The following is a 27,111-nucleotide window of genomic DNA, read 5'->3' on the forward strand; positions in this document are numbered from 1 at the left end:
TGAGTACGTATCACAGGAGAGCCTAATCTAGTCTAAGGAGTCCAAGTAGGTGCCGCTACTTGGAGAACATACACAGGATTTGATGTGGCCCATTTACTTGGTTAAAATCACATTAGAACATTGTCTGGGATGTGAACGTTGTTAAGAATATTTCAAGTTGGTAAATAATTTAAGTTCTAAAGATTATTTTGGAGACTATTTTACTACCAAATATGTATAATTAAAAATTAAAGTAATAGACTCTTACATTAATTAATCTTGTATCTCTCATGGGCAGAAGCTAGTGTTATAGAGTTCATACAATCAAACTGTTCTCTGTAAGGCTCCCTTAAAGTTGTTTTTGTAAAAGAGAAAAGCTTTTCCTAAGCTTTGGATTGCAGTCAGCTAGGAGATACAAGTAGGTTCCTAGTTCTCATACACAATGAATGATGGCAAAGAGGACTGGATATTAATATTCTAACCATGAAGACTTACTAATCGCAGTGAAAAATAGGAAGATTAGGTTATGATACCACAGTCATTTAGTGACTGGACCTGAACCATTCCATTCTGACTCTAGAGACAACCAGAAATCCTAGGAGAAGAGCTGAGCTGTAGTCGTGTACCATCTAGCTGGCCACAGGGCCTGATGAAGCATAAGCATTTTGCCATCCTGTCACGACCAGAAAATGTAACAGAATTCTGAGAGGGAGTACTCTGAACCCTTGTAGCTCAAGTTTCTCAGTACTCTGATCTCTCTATTTCTTTCCCACTGACTCTCCCATAATCTTCATAGGTATTGTCCCTATTTTTTTATTTTTTATAATTTTTCCCTCATAGTTTCCTTCTTGTTACATTTAGCTTTAAAACATCTTCCGTTGTATAATAAGACTCATGTTCACAACAAGCATTGTTTGTTAGGAAAATGCTTTTTTGGAGAATTGATTTTTATAATCTCGTTTGCCTGTGGAGAATTGATAGGAAAGCCTGGGTTTCAGAAAGATGTAGGTATGCACTGATGGAGTTAAAAGAAGAAACCTATTTTTGGGGTATGTATGGCCATCTTTGGAGAACTGGTGGTGCAGTGGTTAAGAGTCTGGCTGCTAACCAAAAGGTCAACAGTTTGAATCCACCAACTGCTCCTTGGAAAAACTACTGGGTAGCTCTACTCTGTCCTATAGGGTCACTATGAGTCAGAATCTACTTGACAGCAACAGGTTTTTTTTTTTTAATGGCCATCTTTGGCCATCTTAGAGGAAAACATACAAAGAGATTACCTTCTTAGAATTGGGCCCAGTATGTATTTAATTCATAAAGAGGTGAAAAACTATATAGTTAATGTGAATAATACAGTAGTGTCTCTGAGATTTCTATAAAGTAAAATTATTGTGTAATACATTTTATAAGTTGCTGAGCTTTTGCTTTTAAATTTTAAGAAAATTTCTTTCTGAAACTAGATAAAACATGTTTAAGACAGTGATAGATCAGCCCAGTGCAAATAGTCTTTTAAAATGTGCTAATTCATCAAAATGTATATCTTCAGAGATGGATTATTAAATGAACTTACACTGAGTCATTATTTTTCTGTAAAGCAGTTTCGTTGTAAGAAGAATAAAATTGATGGGGATCCTCTCAAATCTCTAGTCTTTATTTAGAGTATTTGTTGTTGTTATTAGGTGCTATCTAGTTGGTTTTGACTAGAACTGGTTGCCCAGTTCTGTGCCATCCTCACAGTCCTTGCTATGTTTGAGCCCATTGTTGGAATCACTGTGTCAGTCCATCTCATTAAAGGTCTTCCTCTTTTTTGCTAAACTTCTACGTTACCAAGCATGATGTCCTTCTCTAGGGACTGGTCCCTGTTGATAACATGTTCAAAGTATGTGAGACAAAGTCTCGCCATCCTTGCTTCTAAGGAGCATTCTGGCTGTGCTTCTTCCAAGACAGATTTATTTGTTCTTCTGGCAGCCCGTGATATATTCAATATTCTTCACCAACCCAGTAACTCGGATGTGTCAGCTCTTCTTCAATCTTCCTTATTCATTTTTCAGCTTGTGCATGCATATGAGGTGATTAAAAATACTATGGTTTGGGTTAGGTGCACCTTAGTCCTCAAAGTGACATCTTTGCTTTCTAACACTTTAAAGAGGTCTTTTGCAGCAGATTTGCCCAATGCAATGCGTTGTTTGATTTCTTGACTGCTGCTTCCACGAGCATTGGTTGTGGATCCAAGTAAAATGACATCCTTGACAACTTCACTATTTTCTCTGTTTATCATGATGTTGTTTATTGGTCTAGTTCTGGTGGTGCAACAGTTAAGCACTCAGCTGCTAACCGAAAGGGTGGTGTTTTGAATGCGCCAAACCACCCATGAGAGAAAGTTGTTCCAATTTGCTTTCATAAAGATTACAGCCTTTAGACTATTTAGGCTTGCATTTAGACTATCAAAAGAAATTAAAGTTAAGTAAGTAAACTCTTTAATAAAATAGAATGAAAATTTCAGTGAGCCAAGATAAGTAAAAATTGTAAAAAGAATATGCCTTTACCCAATTAAAAAGAATAATAAAAAGGGAACAATATTAAGGAAATGGAAATTGATAAGCTATCTGCCAGTAGCTAGCCCTGGTGGTGCAGTAGCTACGAGCTTGGCTGCTAACCAAAAGGTCGGCAGTTCAAATCCACCGGGCACTTCTTGGAAACCCTATGGGGCAGTTCTGCTCTGTCCTGTAGGCTCACTATGAGTCGGAATCGACTCAACGGCAACAGGTTTAGAATAGCTGCAGAAGGGGTAAGCCTGTCTGACAAAATTGTATATAAATCTGCAGGTCCAGATAAGACACATTCAAGTTTTTTAAAAGAATGAATGAACTCTTGGAACGTTTGAGAATGTACTTCAGTAAGTTATGGGAGTCAAGAGAGGTACTTGAAAACATGAACAATGTGGTGCCTAAGTTAAAGTGGGGTAGGAAGAAAGTCCTTAGGAACTGACAGCCTGATGGCTAATCTAGACAAAGGATCAGACCATTTATACTTAGTATAATATACAGCTCTTAGGAAAAACATTTTTTAAAAGCACCTTCTTAAACAGTTTTTGTTAAATAATGCTAATATAGTTCAGAAATTTGTCAGGCTAACTATAGTTTCAAAATAGCTTAAATAAGTTAATAGCTTAACCAAGTATAATGAAGTAACACACCATATTTATGCCATAGCCTGAAATAAAACTTGATTAACACAAAAGTAGCTAAGATCACACACACACACAGAAAGAGAATGATGATTGATTTTTTTAAAGGAAGAACATACCAGTAGATTAAGCTTTTCTTTAGGTTTGTTTTTATTTTCTTTTTAGTTACTTATAGAAAATACAAAAGTTATTCATTATTTCAGAAAACAGAAAAGACAAAGCCAACTTTCAAAATAAGGCTTATGCAATTCTTATTTTATTTGCTCACACATGTTGTTGTGTTTTTTGCACCTGACCATTGCTCGCAGTCACCTGGAACGTGCTCTTGTCTGTAGCGCCATGGACGAAACAAGGAACTCCTGGTTTACCTTTGCTCCACCTGTTAGAAATTATCAAGATATGAGGAGAGTCATAGATACTTTTTAGTGGCAGTACCCTAAAAATTCTCAAAATGTAATACTTACTCCATGTAATCCCTTTCCCTCCAGAACATAATACGATTCACTCTGTATTTAAAGTAGGAAATTGTGTCTGTATGTTTGAAAAGAAGAGAGATTCTAAATTTGTTAAATAGTTGCCTATTGAGAACTTACAAAAAACATGATCCCAAGCTAGGAGTTGAGGAAGTTACAAACAAGTATGGATATAACTTAATTTTCACATTTAGGGGATTTATACTTTAGTTGGAAAAATTAGATATTTGTACATATAGTAATACAAACCTTTAAACAAAGTGTAAATTAATGTGATAGGTAAGCATTGTAAGTTTAAAGGTGACTGAACACTTTCTAGGTACAGTTATTATTGAAGACTTCATGGTTGTAGAACTAATTTGAACTGATATTTGAGTGTTCTTTTTGGTGGTTGAATGCATTTCAGAAAGAGAGGGACAGTTTGAGTAGAGAAAAATAGCAAGAAACTGCGAAAGAAAGGCACATTTATTTGCTGAAAATGAAGTAACAATTCTGAGGGCATGAGGAAAAAGATGAAGACTCGTAGTAGTTGTTGTGAAGAGTGAGTTGAAGACATGAGAGAAAATGGAGAGTTGGGTCACCAAACAGCATAGTTGCTTAACTGTGTTCAGTACACACTTGGGAATAGCAGGCTTGGGTAAGAGTGATTGTGGGCTTGTGGTAGGTACTTTTTCTCTGTCTTACCTTAGATGTAGCTTCTACTATCTCTGCCTCTTTCTACACTTTTTCTCCTGTTTTTTGTTTGTTTTTTTCTTTGTCTATTCTGGTAGAGAACTGAAGTATATTTTTATCATAATACTAACTGAATAGATTTTGTCCCCTAGTTTAAATTACAAAAGCCCATAAGAGATTAAATTCTCTCACAAAACACACCAACAAAACCTCCTTTTTACCTGTTTGCTTCTTAGTCCTTTTGATATACATATAGTCCCTAGTAGGAAAAAATGTCCCATCCCACCTATACAGCCTCACTGGGATTATACTAAACTTAACATACATAAATAAAAATAATTTTCATATAGAATTTTTGGGAGATAAACATGTAGAAAAGTTTTCTTATCAAAGGAAAGAGTAGTAGAAATAGAATTTAGATATTAAAATGTCAGAATATTATTTCTTGAATTCCATATTGCTTAGGCAACAAAATTTCCTGTTGATAGGAACTTTACCTCCTTGAGTGCCCAACTCCTCCCGCAAAAACTTTTTATTTCCTAAATTTACAGGACAGATTTTATTATTATTATTATTATTAGCACTGTTTATTATTAGCACATAATACCTTACTTTTTATTTCCCCAATATTATATTTTCTTTCATTCTTTTCTATTTCCAGCACATCTAAATACAAATAACAGAGTTCACATTCTTGGTTGAAAAAACCATTTAAGTTTACTTTTTCCCCTCAAATGTATTTTTTTCTGATGTATAATCATATGAACTATATGTATACTGTTTTAATTGAGTCTTTCTAAGATATTGTTAATAAATGTCTTGGCCAAAGATCCTGTTAAATATTGGGTTAATGGTCAGTAAAAATAAAAGAATAGTTTATTGTGTGTAGAGTTTTCAAATGTGCAAAATAGTTAAAGTATTTTTTGTTTTAGAGAAATTATCCCAAACCCTCAATTATTTAACCTTTTCTAGGTGGGGAACAGCCAATTCCTCTGTGGAATGAACATGATGGAACAGCAGATGGAGATAAACCTAAAATTCTCCTCTATTCACTGAACTTGCAGTTTAAGGTAACATAAATAATAATATTTAAAAGTATTTTCTGTTAATTAATACATGCTTGTTATAGAAAATTCTTACATATAAATGTACTAAATCAAAAATAAAAATGAAGTATAACCACATCCACTCAGAGAAAAGGCTTAACAATTGGTTGACTATCCTTCAAGATTTTTTTTCTACTCATATTTTTATATATGCATATTTTATGTGTTTTTTAAGTTCTTGGATACTTTTTCATGTCAGAACATTTAGATTGACTTTATCTTTTGTACAGCTGTATTATACAGTTCTAACAATTTATTTTAAACCAATCCCCTTCTGGTAAACATTTCCATTTTTTTTTAATTTATTGCTGTTATAAATTACTCTGCAAGAAATATTTTTGTACATATTCCTATTAAAAATAATATCTTAATAGAAACCTTAATATTTCATAGTTAAGGTATTAGTCTTCTTAAAAAGAAAAATGATCCTTACCAAATAGACATTAACTGTAATTAATGTATTTAACTTGTGAACATTGTACATATTAAATACAAAAAAATGATATTTAATAGCTAAAAAAATCCCTACTGATATGAGAATGTTGCCAGTTTTATCAGCTCCTTAGACATATCCTATACATGTTTTAAAACATGACTTTTATTTATCATACGTTGAAAGATTGCATTTGAATGGATGGTACATTGTTGATTTAAGATACTCCTTTTCCTCCTACCGTATAATCTTCTAGGGTATTCAAGTGACAGCCACAACACCGTCAATGAGAGCTGTGAGGTTTGAAACTGGCTTGATTGAACTGGAATTGTCAAACCGACTTCAAACCAAAGCTTCACCAGGAAGTAGCAGCTATCTGAAACTATTTGGTAAATGTCAGGTGGATTTAAATCTAGCTTTAGGGCAAATTGTCAAACATCAGGTGAGTCCAGAATATACTGATATTAGTAGAACTACGGCTTTTAATTTTTGCACATCAATTTGAACTACTTTAATCTATGTATTACTATATTTATAAAAGGATTCAGTCCAAGTTCCTAAAATTTCTAATTGTAACTTCTAATAAAAACTCATGTAAGAAGGCCTTTACAGTTTTACCGGGCATTTCACTCAGCACTGTGGCGGTGTATCTTCATCGTGTACTGCAAATGCAATCACATGGAATTTAATCCAGTATTTTCATAAATATTTCCTCGTATTTTTTCTTGATTTTGTGAAATATTATCTTTTTATTTCAATGCCTATACTAACATTAGTCTGTTCTTAAAATGTTATTAAGTTTATTAGCTGCTCCGTAGAATATTGGCAAGTTTTGCATACCATGATGTTAAAGCCTATCAAATCAAAACAATAGTCAGCAATTATTCAGATTCTCTGTTTTATAAAAATTACATTTCCCAGCTCATCAGGTTTTTCTTTTTTCTTTTTTTCTTCTTGTTTCTTTCATTTTGTTTTTACTTTGCTAAAAATTGTTTTGTAGATTTAACCTTTTCCCCCTTTGGTTTGAAGAACCAACCAAAAGACTATGAGTCACACTTTCAGATATGAATATCTATAGTTTATGTGGGGAAAAATGAACAAAAAATTTCTTATCCTCTCTAGAAAAACAGTATTTTTTGTTCAAATGGAAACACATTTTGAGGGGACAAAGGAGGATTTAATTATTTTGAGATATTTAATAATACATTACCACTCAGACTATGAAACTCACCCCAGCTTTCGTATGAACTTTATCTGTGATTCCATAATTTACTTTTTTGTATGACCATGCATATTGTAGATTAATTTCAGGTGTGTATGGTACAGAGTATAAAGAAAATATCATTGACAAATCAAATTGAGAAAAATGTATTTTAGTTCTTTTGGTGAACCATACTATTAATGACGTTAAAACTTTTTTATAATAATGAAGTAATAATTAAAATATATTTTCCATTATTTGATTTTACTGAGCTTTAAATTTTATTTTAGGTTTATGAGGAAGCTGGTTCTGATTTTCATCAAGTTGCGTATTTTAAAACCAGAATTGGATTAAGAAATGCCCTCCGAGAAGAAATCAGTGGTTCTTCAGATAGGGAAGCTGTGCTTATTACTTTGAATAGACCAATTGTTTATGCACAGCCCGTAGCCTTTGATAGAGGTAAGATAAAGTCCATCATTACCGTCTTCTAGGATTTAGAAATTCTTGGGTAATGCTGGATAAAAATCATCTGTAGTTATTTTGCTTTCTGCATGGATACATAGGAGTGTCTGATTCAGAGTTTTAATTGTAATGTTCAGTTTTTGGGTTTGGGAAACTAATGGGCCCATTTGTGTTTTGCCACTGTGTTTACTCATTCATTCTATAAACATTTATTGTGTACCATCTAGAAATAGAATACAAAGAGGAAAAAAAATCTCTGTCCTTAAGGAACTCTTAAGTACAACTGGAAAGAGAGAAAAAAAGTAAAATATAGAGTGGAGTTAGAGATGTATGTTCCAGGAGCCGAGGGAGTCCCTAACTTCGCCTGTATTGTTTAGAGGAGGAAATTATACTTGAGATGAAATACGAAGTTAGGAGTTCACCAGAGAAACAAGGAAATGAACCTCTTATTTACCTTTGTATTGCTGAGCCTAAAATAGCCCCTGGCATATAGAAGAACTAAATAAATACCTGCCAAATGAGAGACAGATATGAGTGAATGAAGGTATATGAGCACAGAGGCCTAAGAAACAGCTTTCATGAAAGAAAATAAATGGGAAATAAGGCTGAGCAGGTAGAAAAGGTCTAATTAATTGGGCAAATATGTTTGTATTTTATTTTAGAAGTAATGAGCCATTTATGAAGCCACTTAAGGTTTAAAGTGGGATGGGCATAGACTGGTGATAAGATCATTAGTTAGAAAATGGCCCTTTAAGCGATGTTACGGATAATATTCTGTTACATTGCTGAATCCAGAGCACATTCTTCATTCATCATCTTATTGATCTTTCATTAGCTTTCAGCAACTCTTTAGAGTACTTCCTACTCTTGGCATCCATGACACAAAACTTTCTTGCTTTTCCTCCTATCTTTCTGGCCCCTCCATCTTTGTCTCCTTTGTAATATCCTCCTTTTATAACCAGTAACTAGTTGGCCATTGTGTCGATTCCAATTCATGGCACCCCTATGTGTGACAGAGTAGAGCTGTGCTCCATAGGGTTTTCTATGGCTGATTTTTTTGGGTAGGTCACCAGGCCTTTCCTCTGAGGCACCTCTGGGTGGACTGAGACTTCGCAGCCAAAGCACGTTAAGCGTTCGCACCATCCAAGGACTTCTTCATAAAAGGGGTTATTAATGCGAATCGAAGATGACTGATCAAAGTAGGGAGTAAAAACTCTGTACATGGTTAGCATATGGATCGTTTTATTAATGGTAAATTAGGGGAAATGTTATGGATAATGTTTTGTTGTATTGCTAAGTCCAGTGCACATTTTTTCATTTCTCATCTTACTGGCCTTTCATCAGCTTTCAACCACTCCTTGAAGTACTTTCTACTCTTGGCATCCATGACATAATAGTTTCTTACTTTTCCTCCTATCTCTCTGGCCCCTCTATCTCCTTTTTAGGCTTCTCATTCTATTTTCTGACATTAAATGAAGGTTTTCCTTAAGGCATCATTCTCACTAACAAACTCAAATGTCTACATGTACCATGTCGGTACATGTGTATAAGTCACACATATTAGGGAGTAATACAAACCAAGCAAACAAAAAAACTGTTAATGTTGAGTCAATTCCGACTCATTGCAACCTGATAGGACAGGAAAGAACTGCACCATGGTGTTTCCAGGGCTGTAATCTTTATGGAAGCAGACTGCCATATCTTTCTCCCATGGAACGGCTGGTGGGTTCAAACCATTGACCTTTCGGTTAGCAGCCGAGTGCTTAACCACTGTACCACCAGGGCTAGGCTATGCCATATTGGGAAGTGCATGCCCTACCTAAAAGGACACAGTCAAACCATTGGAAAAAAATCCTTCAGTAGACTAAATAAAATAGATCTGGGGCCAGAACCTCCTCCACTTTTCACCTCTGCACCAGGTTCTCTCCCTAGGCAGTCTTCCTCATGCCCAGAGCTTCACTTACAGCACATACAGCTGTGACTCAAAGCTAGCGCATCCATCTACTTACCTGGCATCCCCACTTGGGTGATGAAATAGCACCGTAAACTCAGTATGTCTAAAATGAAACTTATAAATGGCACCACCTTCTGTGTACTTAACTAAGCCAAAAATTTAGTGTCATCCTTGAAATCTCCCTTTCTCCCTATATTCAATTCATCAGGACATCACATTGATATTAACAGCTAAACATCTTTTAGATCTCTCCACATCTCTCTCTTTCAACCATCGACATCCTAACATCCAAATATATCATCATTTCTCACAAGCACTTGTCAGTAGCTTCCTTTCATGTCTCCCAGCCCGCATCCTATCTGTTCCCCACATTGCAGCTAGATCTGCTGTCACTGCCACCACCTCCCCAAAAATACAGAAACAAAGTGATTCCCAGAGCTCTGAGTTGTGGCCTGTAGGGCCCTACAAGATCTGACCTCACTTACTTCCCCCTCCAGCTTGTTTTATACCACTATCTCCACTACAAGGAGCTCTGGCGATGCAGTGGTCAAGCACTCTGCTGCTAACTGAAAGGTTGGTGGTTTGAACCTACCCAGTGGCTCCCCGGGAGAAAAACTAGCGATCTGTTCCCGTAAAGATTACAGTCTAGAAAACCCCGTGGGGCAGCTCTGCTCTGTCACATGGGGCTGGTCTGAGTCAGAATCCACTTGATGGCACAACAACCATCTCCACTACTGCGGTGTCTTAAGCTCTCTGCATATGCGGCCTTCCAGCCTCCCATCCTAGTTAACTCTTCCTCTTTGTTCAGACTTAACTCAGGTATTTTTCCCCAGGGAACTTTTATATGATCTCTCTCTCTCTCTAAATCAAATCTCTGTAATATATACTCCTAGCATAAGTACCTCTCCTTCAAGAATTTATAGCCATAGTAACAAGTTCTGTGACGGAGAAAGAAAAAAAAAAAAAGTTCTGTGAGGTCAGGGACTGTGTCTGTGTTTATTATTCCATCCCAGGCATTCAACAAATAGTTCGTGGAAGGAAGGGAGGGAGTTTCTTCTTCCATCTGCCATTATGCAGCTGTCTGTTTCTGCTGCTCCCCCCCGCCCCCCATCTGTCAAGCTGACTAGCTCCTCTTAGATTCTTTCTAATTCCAATGCTATAGTCCGATGGGACTAATTTTTATTAGTCTTAGCAGTATTGATTTTAATGTTCTTTCTTCCCTGCCTTAAATATCAAAAGCTGTGCTGTTTTGGCTGAATTATAAGGCTGCCTATGACAACTGGAATGAACAACGCATGGCCTTACATAAGGATATTCATATGGCAACAAAGGAAGTAGTGGATATGCTGCCTGGTATCCAGCAAACATCAGCCCAGGCCTTTGGGACTCTCTTCCTCCAGCTCACTGTGAATGATCTGGGAATTTGCCTGCCTATCACAAATACTGCACAGGTAAAAAAAAAGTTTTTTTAAATCAAGTCATATTCTAGAATTAAGAGCCAGACATTTCTACCTACCATTTCTATGTATATAGAGTATACCAGTAGATTTTTCAGGAGACTAGTTTATAACTTGACTTCAGTAAATAGCAAAAAAGAATGAACTCCTTTAGCCATTATTCATCCACAACATTATAAATCAGAATCCCTTAGATTTGTCTCTGAAGCACTCTGATGTGCCCCAACACAGTGATGAGATTGACATCCATGTGATAACTGTTAATTTTTACCATGGCAGCTAAGAAGCTTAGTTTTCAAAGTCTTTTTACTGTTGAGTAACAAAAAAGTCCTTGGCACAGACTTGTTTATAAAATGGAAACAAAAGGACATTTAAGAATACTACTTAACAATGTTTAATAACCCTGTAGAGCTGCCCCATAGGGTTTCCAAGGCTATGAATCTTTACGGAAGCAGACTGCCACATCTTTCTCCCGTGGAGCAGCTGGAGGGTTTGAACCAGTGACATTTTGGTTAGCAACCGAGCGCTTAACCATATTTAATGGTAATGAAATTTCCAAGCTATGTGTACAGCTGGATGAAGCAAGAATTCCATCTTCGTAATTCAGGCCCAAATCTCAGGGACATGGATTTGCATGCATATGTGTATGAGAAAGCAAAGGCTGAGCCCCTGTCAGGCCAAGAAGTAACAATTACAACTTAAAATACAGAGATCTCTATTTTTCCTTAAAAAAATCTGTAACCAGTTATCGAATGAGTTTATCTTTAGTATTTTGTTTCGCAAGACAGTGTTAAAAAATCTGCGGCATGTTTGTGTCTCAGGAATTTATGGTGGTAGTTTTTAACGGCATGATGGACAGGGCTCAGAAGTGACACACACCAGAGAGCATCCATGACTGAAACACAGGCTGGAGATACAGTTAGCCCTTTGCAAGAAGAAAATGTGCGGCAAAATGCATTTCAGTTGATTAACTTTTTGAATCAGGTATCTTCCTAAGCTGCATTCTTAGTAAAGATTTCTAGGTTTGGCCCTTTATAGGTTTTTGTTCCTATAAATCTGTGAGGACTTTCAAGTCAAAATATCCTCACTTTTTGTCTTATTTCTTCAACATATTTTGCAGTCTAATCACACTGGAGACCTTGACACTGGTTCTGCTTTAGTTTTGACCATTGAAAGTACTCTCATCACTGCTTGCTCTTCAGAGTCCCTGGTTAGTAAAGGGCATTTCAAAAACTTCTGTATCCGTTTTGCGGATGGCTTTGAGACATCGTGGGATGACTGGAAACCAGAAATTCGTGGGGATCTAGTGATGAATGCCTGTGAGTGTCTTATTTTCTATATGAGGTTTAGAATTAGAAAAAAAAAAAAAAGTCTTTCATTTGTAAAACTGAAGGATGTTCTATTAGAGGAATGTTTTTAGATTTCGTGAAAGAAAGACTATTTCAAGTTAAAGATACCAAAATACATTTGTGAAAAACCAAAGCTTTCAGTAGTTTGGGTAAATAATGTGGCACAAACTAGATAAGGCATTCTTTTTGATGGTATAACATTGGAAGCTTTGCTCAGTCCCTGATTTTTGCTGCAGTTGATCCATGAATGATCAATAAAACATCTTTGTTCTGTGGGGATCTTGAAAGAAAGTGATGAATGTGTAAAGATTCAGCTCATCACATAACATAAAACATGATATAAATAACAAGCATCAGGAACTCCATCCCTAATTAATATTGACATTAATAAATTTACATTTCCAAATTTGTAGGAATAGAGAGTGTAACTTGGGGGAGTTCCTCCAATTCCATAATACTCAAGGTTAGGAATAACTAAAGCTACGTTTATATGCGATTTTGAATGAATAGGGGTTTATTTGTTTACTTTAATATTTTTAATAATATAGTGGAATTGATAAAGTATCAATAATCCTAATAATAAAGGAAATTTATATTTGAGGAATTAAAAAGTTATGACCTAAAATTCCTCTATCTTATAAGGCAAAATTAATAATTACTTTTTAGAAGGTGATATGCCATTGTTTATACTATCTTTTTCCCTCCCTGTCCATTAGAAGGAATTTTTTTTTCCAGTTCAGTTTTCCTTTGAGAAATGGGAAAGCTTTCCATTATTTTTACATCAAAAAATTGAAGTTTCAGCATTCAATGTCAACCAAAACCTAGATGAAATTACTTGTTTTGTATGCTTTACATTTATATTTTCCACAGATAAAATATTAGAATTTCTTTGAAATACTTCAGGTTACTAAGAAGAATGGAATCCAAATAACTCATGCCTAATATCCAAAAAGAGCCTTTATCAAAAGACCTTTACAAATTATCGCTTTATCCAGTTGTGTTAGATATGTTCAAAGAAGTCACTGTAACTTATTTACGTATTTTGTTTTTGGGTTTTTTTCTTAATACAAGGCAAAAATGAATTAAACCCTACTGATTTTTATTAAGATGACATCTTTGCTCTCATTGTATTTATTAAAATATATTGTGAAGCAATGAAACTATTTCCTTAACAATTTATTTTAAAGGGAAAATGCATAAGAAATATTAGGTAATTTTTGAGTCTTCACCTGTGACTCTAAATCAAAAACATATATTAAAAAATATGAACAAATAATAACTTACCATCTCAATATATATTCTACCAACAAAGTAGAACACTCGCATGCTGATAATGCTCATCAGAGTAATTTAGTTTGGGTTTTGGAGGGTACTGACTGACTTTTTTGTATCATGTTTATTGTTTTGGTTTCTTGCGGGGAGGTCACGGAGGAGGTGAGCGGAGTAGCTGTTTTATTGGCATTTTTGGATTTCCAAGTTATAAAATAGGCAAATTGGTTTTTATTCTCTGCCACTTTTTGAGAGAGGAACTCCTAAAAGTTTTCTACTATGTTTTTAATAGTTCTTCCTTTCACTTGGCTTCAGTTGTATTACTCATATTTCAAAGTTTTCTGTTCATTCTAGAATTTTTTAATTTGAAAGGGAAATCTAGGTTTTGATTTTTGTTTTTGTTCTGATTTGTAATTATCACTCTAAGAGTGAATCTTCTGCTCCATACCTGGATCTAGTTCTTTCTTAATTTAGAATCTCCATGTGAGGCACAGATGTCAGATAGTTCAGAAATATCATTTGGATTTTAAACTTATTGTCTTATCTCTTAAAAAGCTACATAATAGAAATTTTCACTTAACAAAGGGACCTTTTCTTCTAAAACAAATTGTGGTATTTTTAAGTTGGAGGGATTTTTCTATTTTGAAAATAAGGAAAGAAAAATTTAATACCATAGTACTTAGAAAATGAATAGAAAACTCAAACTTGAATAACATTTGAATACCAATTTAGGATTTAGAGTGAATTACAAAAGGACATTTAATTTAAGATGTGTACTATCAGGTTTATACTGATATTTGGTTTCAGTTAAGGATTACTAAGAAACAGGTCTTCAAACCTGTTCAGTCAGGTTTGACCCTCTGCTGAGAATTTTGCATTGCCACCCCAGATGTACTGAATCAGAATCTACATTTTAACAAGATCCCCAGGTGATTCTTAGTTATACATAAGATAGGATCTACATTGTAACAAGATCCCCAGGTACACATAAGAATCACCTGGGGATCTTGTTAAAATGTAAATTCTGATTCAGCATATCTGGGATGGCAATGCAAATTCTCAACAGAGGGTTGAACTGGAATGAGCCACTTTGAAACCCTACTAAGAAGGGGTCTTAATTCTATCTTTAGAGTTTACTTTGTTTAAAAGTTGTTGGAAGGATAGTATGTCCTTTACTGTTTAAAACTGAATTTAATTAACCTCTTTTTTGAAGCTGAAGTTGTCAAATTAAAGCTAAGTGGTAGTAAATGTTTCAGAGTTAAAGTCAGATATGTTCTGTGATAGTTCCCTGACCTTATGAGATTGACATCATGGCAATTAGTTATTTTCTCGAATAAAATGTTCATTGTCAAAGAAGACAGGGATGGTGAATCATGGCTCTGACCTAATGTGGCCATTCTTAGTTATTGAAAAATCATTTTCAAATCATTTGTGTACTCTAAGTGCCATTCACTCATGGTGGCAATTGTCATAGCATCCTGGATGCTGGTCGGAAGGCAACTAGAGGTTTAGAATCGGCCAGGTATTGTCACTCAGATTAAGTAAACCACATGCAGAATGTAAAGATGAAACTGCAGTTCGGTTGTTAATATCATGGAGTGAGATATTTTGAGATGTGGAATAGATTTTAGGAGTCAGCTAAGGTAGCCCTTTCATTTTGCACATTAAGAACTGAGACCTATAAAAGCTGGTGATCCTATTTGTGTTTAGATAATAAACTTTGGGTGAAAAAATTGGACTACAGTATTTAATCACAGTGTATTTTTATTAAAAACTATTTTCGGGTGATTTTTGTGCAGGTGTAGTTCCAGATGGTACCTATGAAGTATGTTCAAGGACAACAGGACAAGCAGCAGCTGGTAAATTCACATACAGTATTACTTTGGCAATGTATGTCAGGTAGAATTCTGCCCTTATTTTGATGGTATAAGAATCTTTTAGTTAAGCTAATTCTAGTGTTTTATATTTTTTAGAACTATTTTGTAGTAGTATTTGAGCTTTTTATTTATTCAGTAGTTATACTACTAAATGTTTTAGGAAAGACAAAGATGAATAAGATAAATTTTCTACCCTCAATAAATTTAAGTTCTGATAATGTAGTGAAGGCACATGCAGCAGAATTACACTGGGATAAGTGAATAGTACAATAAAATATAAAATGCCAAACGCTATTGAAATTTGCAGGAGGGAGAGAAATTTTCCAAATATGGGGGGATGCTGGGATCAGAGAAAGTGTCATGGAAAAATGAGCATTTAAGCAGGGATTTGAAGGATGAGTAATATGTTTCTTAACCTAAAACTGGGAGATATGGGGCAGAGAAAATTCTGGTAGAGAGAATAATATCAATCATCATGTCAAAGTACAGTGTCTAGTCTGAGTTGTCCAGTTTAGTTGGAACAGAGTTGTGTGAAAAATAACATGGGAGAAATCTTAAATGCAGAAATACGGAGTTTCAACTTGATTTGGTGGGCAGTGGGAAGCCATTGAATATTTTTTTGAGCTACAGGGCAGGTGATAACACTATCAGAGGGACAGTTTCAAGGATTAGGGTGGGGGGAACCCTAGAAGATAACCATAGAAATAATAATGTGTCTTAACTAAGATGATAGCACAATATGAATTTTTATTATCTCACTTAGTATAAAATTGGGCAGAGTGAGTGAAGGGAGACACTTAGGTACTCTTAAGATGTTGAGAAAGGTCCCTGGGTGGCACAATTTACACTTGTCTACTAACCTAAAGGTTGGTGGTTCAAACCCACTCAGCAGTGCTGTGGAAGAAAGGCCTAGCAGTCTGCTTCCATAAAAATTACAGTCAAGAAAACCCTATGGAGCACATTTCTACTCTAACACGTGGAGTCACATGAGTCAGAATTGACTCGGCAACAACAGGTTTGGTTTTTGTGTTAAGATGTTGAGAGGGCAGAAGCTGATTAAGGTTTATAGATTTCCTTTCTCTTCTTACTATTTCCTCTTATCTTTCCCAAGCTTAGCCTCAGTGCTTATCCTACGTAAGCTGTCTCAGCAAACATCAAGATCTGCAGTCCCACTGACAGAGAAATGAAAAAGTCAGGAAAATTTCCAGCAGCAATATTAGAAGGAAAGAGGGATGTGTGGGGCAAACATAGGTAGTGGGGGAGAGTTTATTTGAAAATCTTTGTCAGGACTTTTGTTTATAAATGACAACAACCCACCCAAACTAGCTTAAGCAAAAGGAAGAGCTTATATAAAGGATATTTCAGGATCACACTTAAATACAGCAATAGTAGTTAAGAGAATGAACTACGTAAGTTCAGAGGCCCTTAGGAACTAGAACCAAGATCTCAACTGTCACCAGGACTCTGAACAGCTCTTGTCTTTGCTCCTCTCTGTGGCTGCTCCATTTTTCCTTACTTTGACTCCTTACACATAGCAGGAAACATGCCTGCCAGCAGCTCATGAGCCTCCCTTAACTCCACTCTCAATCACTAAAGAGGGACAGATCTTTTCTCAAGTTCAGGGAAGGACTCTTATTTTTCCAGCTTTGACGCTCACCTGGACCAATTATCTAATTAATTATGGCTGATGAGTGAGAATCATGGCAATTCCTACTATATCCGTGGGAGGGTGGATCATCTTGGGAGTTTCTGAGGGAACCCACAGTTCACAGGAGAAAAGAAGGGTGCTGTACAGAGGAAACAGTAAATGCACACTACATCACACTGAAACCAGTCCCGTATTCTAATATGTCCCTGGATCTGGCTGTGAGAGACATTAGATGTGGCCATTGTCCATTGTATTTCTTAAAGATAGAATTATTTAAATTTCTATACTCAGGACTTAACAAAAACACCACTTCTTGATTTAAACAGAAAGTAGTAGTGCTGGAACCTGGACACTCAATGTATTGTGGAAGATGTGTGGGATTGATGTCCACATGGATCCCAATATTGGCAAAAGACTTAATGCTCTGGGCAACACCCTTACAACACTGACGGGAGAGGAGGACATAGATGACATTGCTGACCTAAATTCAGTGAACATAGCTGACCTCTCAGATGAGGATGAAGTTGATACTATGTCTCCCACTATCCATACTGTAAGTAAACTTACTGTTAGAGCTTCTCAGGACTGGGTTTTACCCTGAGACGGGGGTATTATTAATATTCACTGTTATTATAGTTGCTATTTATGGAGGAAGGCAAATGAGTGGTGGTGCCCTGTGTCTACATTTCATAAATATTGTCTTTTAATTGAGTTCTGTGTATCATAATGACTGTCAACTAACTTTTGCCTGAGCCTACAGGTAAAGTACTAGCAGTAAAAGCAAAGTGAATGCAAATCTATAGAGACAGAAAGCAGACTCATAGTTGTCTAAGGCTGGGGTAATAGAGGGTAATTAGAGTGACTGCTAATAGGTATGGAATTGCTTTTTAAGGTGATGAAAATATTCTAAATTGAGAATGTGGTGATGGTTGCACAACTTTGTGAATATACGTTATTAAAAAAAACATGAATTGTACATTTTAAATGGGTGAATTTTCTGGTATGTGGGTTATATCTCAATAAAGATGTTTAAAAAATGAAATATCAAAAAGTGCGCACAAACCAAATCAAATGCACATTTTAAAAATAGGTGTTTACATCTATGCTTTGTGTAATACCAAGTTATTTGGTAATCAGAAGGAAATTTATTCTCTGCTTTCATTCTGGTATTAATTTTTTTTAATATTTTAAATGTATTTTAACTGTTTTACCATGCAGTAGTTTTGGTTTTGCAAAGAAAGTAAAAAATTAATGTCACTGTTTATCATTTAGAGTTCAGATGGAAGTTCAGTAAGTGGAGATGGCCACAGGCTCACCTTTGGGCAGCGACTTGTAAATCACCTCCTAGGCCTGACGCCCCCAAACCACCGCTATTCTGTTCCTGCAGACTATCTGTATGACCCAGAGATGGGCTCCCCTCAGTCTAGCCATTCCCATTTGAAAGCATGCAGAGCTCACTCGTGGGGAAACGTAGGTAGCAACTGAATAGATGCCTTATGAAAATGAAGGGATTTGAATCACTGGTGAATTCCAATCATCATACTTAATGTAGCTGGCTTTGATTCCTGCATGCTTCCTTTGATTTAAGGTGTTAATTTTGTGATAGTATAGATTTGCTGTGTAATCTGAGGGTGGCATTGACAGATATGCTTTTGATTTTTCAGGAAGCTGTAGATTATCGAAGACAAGGAGCATCTGGCAGCCAGCCAGGAGAACTTAGAGGAAGAAAAATTGTGAAGCGTATAGTAGATATCAGAGAACTGAATGAACAGGCCAAAGTAATAGATGATCTCAAGTATGTATAATGATTTTTAATATAGTGTTCCCTAGTATTAGAATCGTAGGATTTTAAATATGGAGGAAATTGAATTTGGGCTAGTGCAATCCTTTTAGTTTATAAATGAAGACACCAAGCCCAGAGAAGTTTAGTAATTTACCTGCGATCATAAATTTATTAGTGATAAAGTGAGTGACTAGAATCCTAGTCTAGTGCTCTTTACAACTCCCTACCTCTGAGCAGTTTACAACTGACTTTATATCATGTATTTCTCCACATGTGTAGATACACATATACATATCTTCATATGTGTATATAAATATATGCATTAGTCTCTTACTAGCATTAGTATTTCTATGAAATGTTTAAGAGGAAAACAAATTTAACATTTATTCAGTACCTACCCTGAGTTTGATATATATTATCACAATTTAATCCACACAACATCTGTGAAGTTAGCTGGCATTATCTAGACTTTATTGATGAGAAAACTGTGGCTCACAGAGGATGAAGAGTAGGAATTTGAACTGCATGTGTCTGGATTCAGAATACATGCTTTTTTTTGCTTGCCAGTGTTAGCATTTCTGTAGTACTGAGATAGGGGTAGTGTGAGTTGAGAGGAGGGAGTAGGTGGTAGTAATTTTTTTTTTCCATATCCGTTGGCTGCTGGATAGTAATGATTACCTAAGTAAATACTTCCCCTTTCAGACTATTCTTCTTGCCAGGCTTTGAAGTTTTCCTGTTTTCCCAAAAGGTGGTGGTCATGCCTCATCTTTTCTAGTCTTCACACACCTGCACTTGTGTTTTTTGCGTTCGAAGACTTAACACAAGTACATGCATTTTGCAGAATGAGAGGTGTTGCCTAAAGACTCGTCTGTGAATTAATTAACCAGTGATTCACATTCTCCTGTTGACCTACCTACATTACAGTTTGAGTTTTGTTCTCAGGGGAAAAAGTGACTTGAAGCAAAAGACTTCTTTCTCCAAAATCTTTACCTGAGGTTTAAATTCTATGTAGAATTTTACATACATACATTTTTCTGCAGTATGTCCATACTTTTCACGAGATTGTCAGAGAGGCTCTTGATGCAGAAATGGGTAAGAACTATTTCCTCAAACAACAGAGAAAGTTTTTGAAGGTTTGCCATAGAGAAGAGTGTTAACTGTATGAAGGGCTTTGGCCTATCCATACATAATCTTTGGCATTCTGATAAGTAAAAGAATTAAAAAGGAACAAGTGAAAATCAGTCTTTCTCTGTTATTTCTCTACACTAATTTCCATATTTGTTTTGTAACAAGAAAACTGGGTGCGAGTGAAGGCACCATAAACCAGGAAATTCAGCGTTATCAACAGCTAGAGTCTGTTGCTGTGAATGACATTCGAAGAGATGTCCGTAAAAAGTTACGGAGATCCAGTATGCGAGTGAGTAAACACTTAAGAAGAATTTTATTAAAGTAGACTATTTTTATTTTGTACTTTATAAAACTTATCTGTGACATTTATGTTGTTCTTTTTGTTATTCCGATGCTGAAAATACCAGCTGATTTGTAAATATCATATCTACTATGTACCAGGCACTGTTTTGAGGATTTTATGTACTAGGAAGAAAAAAAAATCCAGTCAAGTTGATTCCAACTCATGGCAACCCCATGTGTGCCAGAATAGAACTGTACTCAACAGGGTTTTCAATAGCTATAATCTTATAGAAGGAGCCCCAGTGGCACAGTGGTTAAAAGCTCGGCTGCTAACCAAAAAGTTGGCAGTTGGAGTCCACCAGCCACTACTTGGAAACCCTGTGGGACAGTTCTACTCTATCCTATAGGGTTGCTGTGAGTCAGAATCGACTCGATGGCAATGGGTTTGGTTTTGGAATCTTATGGAAGTAGAGCTCCAGGCCTTTCTTCTGTGTTACCACTGGGTGGATTTGAACCGCAAACCTTTTAGTTAGTAGCTGAACACAAACCATTTGTGTCACCTTACTTTACATATAACAACCCATTAAATCCTTACAATAACCCCATAAGGTAGGTTGTATTATTTTCCCCCACTTTAAAGATGAAGAAAGTGAGGCACCGAGAGGTTAAGTAATTTGACCAAGTTTATACAGCTAGTAATCCTAGTGAAGCCAGGATTCAAATCCAGGCCATGAGACGTTATAGTCTATGCCTTTAACCACCATGTTTAGCTGCCTCATACTTGCTTTTTAGTCTTTAACTCGAATGTGAACTCTGAAAATCTTTTGAGATATCCATTTTTCCCCTATGCCATTCTCTATGCCTAGATTTTACCTCTCAGCCACTGTGCGCTCAGCTCTTTGTGCTTTATTATTCTCAGATTTAGTTGTCCCCATTAGAGTTTGAATCTCTAGAAGAACAAATTATTTATCTTTGACCCCACTACCTACCTCATTACAATCAGAACAAATAAATAAATATACTATAAACATACGGTAGAAAATAATTGTAAAACTTATTCAAATGGAGGTAGGCTGCTTTGTGTCAAGGTAGTCTTACTTGCGAGTGTGAAAACTGTGCTTTTTTGATAAAAGTGAATGGGTGTTTAAGCTTTTCTTAATCAGCTAAAACTCTTTTTTTTCCCCCAGAATAAGGTATTTGAGTGGCACCCCAGTATATGAAACAGATAAATCAAAGCTAATGGAGTCAAAGGAAGGGGAATAGGTTGCAAGGGCTTGATCTTGCCATTGGATTGATCTTTCCTTGATCACCCCCAATATCTCAGAGAATCCATTTTTAATATTATTCTGAATTATTTAAATTAAAGACAAAATTCAGTTTGATTTATACATCCTTGTCCTATGATAAGGATAAATGGATAATGATGTCTGTAATCATATTCTGTATTTTAAAGTTTTTCTACTACCTACCTAACAATCATATTATGTAAACAAAATGTTGGTTGTGTGCTTTTTGTGTGGTAATTTATACTTGGTAATTGACTGTTAAAACTAGGTAGAGAGCATTAGAGAAGTTATTGAAATTACATCTGAGTTCTTAACACTTGTCTCATTTGACATTTCCCTCTCAATTCTCTTTACACCTCTCTTGCCTTCCAAATTTCCACTGTATGAGAATCTTAATATCTAGTCTCCCCACCCTTTACCCCCCCCCAAAAAAAAAAAGTTTGGAGAAGAGGAATTTGGAAACAGGGAAAGTATTCAAGTCACCCTTCCTTACCTTTACTGTAATAAAGAGGGGTTCTGTGGCAGGGGTACCCCTGGGTAGTACTTAAGATGACTGGTGGTTTCTTTCCCACCCGCAGCTTCTCTTTTTTCTCCTCAACCCTTTCCTTCACCTTTAACTCTCATTTCCTCTCTGTTCTTTCCTTTTTAATCTTTCCTTTCTTCTCACCCTGTTTCGTTTCCCCCACCCCCAATCTTTTTCTTTTCTCCTTTTCTGTATTCTGTCAGGCCAGCTGGTGCTCACATTCTCATTGCACAGCCCTCCTAGCTGACCTTGAGACTAAGGAGTAGCTGATTCCTGCTCTACTTTGATCCACCTATATTGTTAAGTGACTTTTAGAGTAACTTGTTATTGACCTTGGGGAAACTAACTTGTTTAATAGTAGAATGTTTTATAGGAAGTCAGATATTATAATAAACAGTTGCTTCAAGTCATCCTTTTTCTCTTATACTTCATTAGGCTGCTTCCCTAAAGGATAAGTGGGGCTTGGGTTACAAACCAAGTTACAGCCGATCTAAAACCATTTCTGCTTCGGGAAGACCACCTCTTAAGCGAATGGAAAGGGCAAGGTAATAAAAGATTTCAGCCAATGAAACAAGGAACAAAATTGCTGACTCCTTTATCAGAATCTGCCGCCTATTTATGTGTTCCAATTGGGAAAATTATAACATTAAGATGGCAAAAATGGATGGTATTAGTCAAATACCATTAAACCTCTTACTTTGATAGTACCTACCAATAGTGCCTAGGTACTATCAAACTAAGAAGTTTATTTGAGGAATTTGTGTATCACATTTATACCACAGTGTAGTGTGTGCTTTTTAGTAATGAAATGTAGTGCTATTTAGAGAAGTTTTATGTGTAAACTTAGACTATCTGAAAAAATGAAAATGTGCATATTACTAGCTGCTGCTCTAAATTTATCAATGAGAAAATGTGTGAGTATATACACCCACATTTAGTATATGACAAAATGGACATTTTACATATTATTGCAGTAAAATACTATTTTACTAATAAATTATCAGTATAAGTTAAGAGGTATGAATTCTTTTTTATATGGTTTAGTTTTAGAAAATCTTGTGTCAATCAAAACAGAGTCTTTTTATATGAGATGCTAAAGTTTAAGAGCTACAATGCCAAAAGTTAAATCCGTGGATAAGGTAAATATTTAGAAATAGAATGTTAATGTCATTAATCAGACTTTTATGAAGTCCAGGAATATTATTTTAAAAACTATAATATTAGTATTTCCTAACTTTGTATTTTATTTATAGTTCTCGAGTAGGAGAAACTGAGGAACTCCCAGAAATCCGTGTGGATGCAGCATCTCCTGGGCCCAGAGTAACTTTCAATATCCAGGATACAGTAAGAGAGATATTTGTCACAGATACAAACTGCTAAATAGTTTTTAGTAATTACAAAAGTACAGTAATTATACAATTTCAAAATACTAATCCCTGCCTAAAATGAAATCATTTCAGAGCCATGCTGCAGGCATTTGTGTCCTGCATGTAGAATAAAAACTTCAAAACTGCTGGCTCTTAGGTAGAAATGTTTTTGTTGAATACCTTTTATTTCAAATGAGAATTCACATTAAACTAGGTCTTTTCCATAACAGTAAATATGTAATATGAAAATAATATTAGGTACTTATTTGTGTATTTTGTTCAGAATACATATAGATAACAGGAGAAACCAAACGAAGGTTAGATTTAAAGTTGTATTCTAATTTCATAGGATGTTAAAATTTATCTTAAAATGTTTGTTTGCTTTTTTTTTCTTTACTTTGAAATCATTGTTTCTCTTTATTCATGAGTTTTTTTTAATTTTCTTATTATTTTAATTAAGTTGAAAAATACAGTATGGGGAAGTACACCACAATCCAGCTGTCCTGGGGAAGGGTATTTTCAGGTACTTTTTAAGAACAACATAAATTGTGCTTTAAAACTAATTAACCGCCCTGAAAATCTGCTTTCAAAATGTCTTCCTTTCATTTCAAACTAAACTCAGACTTCAAAAATATTTCACATAATATTTTTAAATTAAAAGGCTTAAGATTATTTGAATTTTTTCATCATGTATATTTCATAAACCCTTGCGCACATATATTTTAATTCTATATATCTATATAATTTAATAACTATTTTAGTATTTAAAATGTATAACAATAAAGACTGAATTAGCTCACCAAATCATAAACCAAAAACTGGAATTTATTATAGTTACTTGCTGAATCCCTAAGTGAATCTCTTTTTCACTACACTCAACTGCAAAATGAATCTTTTCCTTATAAAACAAAGACTGGTAAAGTAGTTCAAACTAGTATCACATCTAACTCAGGACAACAGATTAATCATTGAATGTTACTCGTTTTGAGTCACTGGTATAAAAGAGCATGTATAAAAAACCATTTAAAAAATTATTCTGATATTCAAAATAGTGTGGAAAATGTGCTATCTAATCACTCACAAATTGAAATAACATTGTTTATAAGCTAAATATTTTCCCTAAATATAAGTTATAACAGTAAAAATAAATTTAAATATATACAAATCCTTGTCTAGAATTTTTCTGTCAAGTTACATTAAAAAAAAAAAAAAAAAAAACTGCCACTTATTCCGCATATATTTTGTTTCCCTTCCCCGACTCGCGTCTCAAGCTAGAGTCTCAATGTATCCTATAGTCAAACGGAATTCAGTCAAGCTGAATTTTGTTTTGGAACTCTTAAATTATATAGTGAGCTTGACCTACATTCCTTTTCTAAAAAAGAACTTGGAAGTAAATCATTTACAGTGAATTGAGTGGATTCTACTAATTAAGTAATTCTTAATATTTCAATTGATTCAAGTCCTATTTTTAAATAGCAGTGTACCCTGCTTTTAAAAAATGGCATATAAAAATTATGAATTACAAAATAGATAATTTACCTATATAAGCTCTTACCACAAGTTTTAAAAATTGAAGACGTTCTGAAAAAATCTGATTTACACATTTACTCAATAAGATGTATTTTATATAAAGTGAGAAATAGCTAGATTCTGCAAATATTTGAAATTTGGATTGTAGGATTTCGCTATGTGTCTAATAGTAGCATCCAGTCGTTTAAATAATAAATTGCATTACCTTGCATATTACACTTTACAAAAAGTTATCACATTCTCAAACAATACTAATGAACCCTGTGAAATTGGGAATAGAAATTAGGTCATAGGAAGTTTTATTCTTTTTTGGTCTACTTAAATACAATGGTCTCCCAGTGCAATCCTGAGTTAGTGGCATGGGGTTTACACAAACTCTGTTTGCCTTAAAATACAACATTTTTAAGTTTGATTGATTGATACATGTTTAATTACACAACTACTTATGCATCTCTCTTCAACCCATTCAGGGTTATTTTTTAGATGCAGTCACAAAAAGCGTCCACAAGCATCATCAGATGACAGTACACTCTACTGACACTGTGTGTTCTTTGATCACTAATTGCTCTTGCCATTCTGATTTACGGTTAATCACATTATGATTTCTTTGTTTCCACAGCATGTTTAATTCTATTTTAAAGAATTACAGTGTATACTAATTAATAGAATATATATGTTTACCTAAAGTAAAAATTCACTCTGATTTTTAGTGTATCAGTGGTGTGAGTTTCTGTGGTTTGACATTCTGCTTCCTTCCTTGGTGTACCATTTTATGTGCTCATAAATCTGACCAACCTTTCAGTTCAGAGTGAGGAAACTCAACTCTGAGATCATTTTGAGATGTTTAACTTTATGTATTTTTCCTTTTTTTAAATTGAGAAGGGACTTGTAATATAAACCTAAATGATTATTTTCTCTTATTTTACAATCAGTTTCCAGAAGAGACAGAACTGGACCTTTTGTCAGTAACCATTGATGGTCCGTGCCATTACTCATCTAATAGTGAAGGATCCTGTTCCGTGTTCAGTTCTCCCAAGACTCCAGGAGGCTTTTCTTTCCAACATGAAGAGGGCCGACGGGATGACAGTTTGTCTTCTACCAGCGAAGATTCTGAGAAGGATGAAAAGGAAGAAGACCACGAGCGGGAAAGGTTTTATATTTACAGAAAACCCTCGTGAGTAGCCTTTTTGTTTTAACATCTTAGCTAGTATTTCAGACTACAGAACTAAGCCTAAAGTGATTGCTAATATTTATAGAAAATAGTTTTAATGTGCCTAGCCTGGGTGAGATTAAGAGACGTATTCATGTTTTATTAATGTAACTTGGCTCAATGTGGTATTATTTTTCTTTCTTTTCTGTTCTTCTTTAATAAAATCTGGAAAGTATCATTTAAATTTTACAATTTGAGAAAAGGAAGTTTCCTTCAAAATACAGAATGTAGTTCATGAACCAGTATTCAAGCTCTTTAATAGCAGCGATTGTGCTTGTGTCCTCAGCACCTAGCACATTGCTTGGCATGTAACAGTTACTCAGATCATAGCTGTTAATCACATGTGACTCCCCTAAACTTAGGAAAAAAACTCAATTAGTATGAGATCGTTGAATAATTTGTATAAACTTATTTTTTTTTATTTTTTTAAATTTTTTTTTATTGTACTTTAGATGAAGGTTTACAGAACAAATAGTTTCTCATTAAACAATCAATACAGATTTGTTTTATGACATTGGTTAACAAACCCATGACATGTCAACACTCTCCCTTCTCGACCTTGAAGGACCTTTTTTTTGATGAAAATATACATAGCCAAAGTTACACCATTTCAAAAGTTTCTACATGTACAATTCAGTGACATCGATTACATTCTTCCAGTTGTGCTGCTATTCTCACTATCCTTTTCCAAATTATTCTGTCACCATTATCGTCAACTCACTGCACGCTAGGATTCACAGCAAACCTTTTGAGTTGCTGTTGTCAGTTTTATCTCACATAGATAATTCTTTTTTGTTTTTGTACCTTAGATGAAGATTTGCAGAACAAATAGTTTCTCATTAAACAGTTAGTACACGTAGTGCCCTATGACAATGGTTAGCAACTCCACGACATGTCAGCACTGTCCCTTCTCAACCTTGGGTTCCCTATCACCAACT

The 27,111-nt window shown here is 35.1% G+C and overlaps 1 protein-coding gene across 10 annotated transcripts in view; it reads left to right on the forward strand.

Moving 5' to 3' along the window:
• The window catches only part of BLTP1 (bridge-like lipid transfer protein family member 1), a 249,850-nt gene that overhangs the window by 191,048 nt on the left and 31,691 nt on the right, over positions 1-27,111 (forward strand). For 9 of the 10 annotated variants that reach the window (XM_023741142.1, XM_023741148.1, XM_023741141.1 and 6 more), the window contains 13 exons: positions 5,281-5,378; positions 6,104-6,289; positions 7,339-7,507; positions 10,704-10,915; positions 12,042-12,240; positions 15,339-15,398; positions 17,391-17,617; positions 18,729-18,859; positions 20,141-20,264; positions 22,502-22,611; positions 23,320-23,410; positions 23,894-23,956; positions 25,896-26,137. In XM_023741142.1, coding sequence (XP_023596910.1) covers positions 5,281-5,378; positions 6,104-6,289; positions 7,339-7,507; positions 10,704-10,915; positions 12,042-12,240; positions 15,339-15,398; positions 17,391-17,617; positions 18,729-18,859; positions 20,141-20,264; positions 22,502-22,611; positions 23,320-23,410; positions 23,894-23,956; positions 25,896-26,137 — 1,912 coding nt within the window. The remainder of the gene's footprint in view (positions 1-5,280; positions 5,379-6,103; positions 6,290-7,338; positions 7,508-10,703; positions 10,916-12,041; positions 12,241-15,338; positions 15,399-17,390; positions 17,618-18,728; positions 18,860-20,140; positions 20,265-22,501; positions 22,612-23,319; positions 23,411-23,893; positions 23,957-25,895; positions 26,138-27,111) is intronic. The other variant, XM_023741145.1, reaches the window with a different exon arrangement.

This window comes from Trichechus manatus, unplaced genomic scaffold, assembly GCF_000243295.1.
Source record: "Trichechus manatus latirostris isolate Lorelei unplaced genomic scaffold, TriManLat1.0 scaffold00174, whole genome shotgun sequence".
Lineage (NCBI taxonomy): Eukaryota > Metazoa > Chordata > Mammalia > Sirenia > Trichechidae > Trichechus > Trichechus manatus.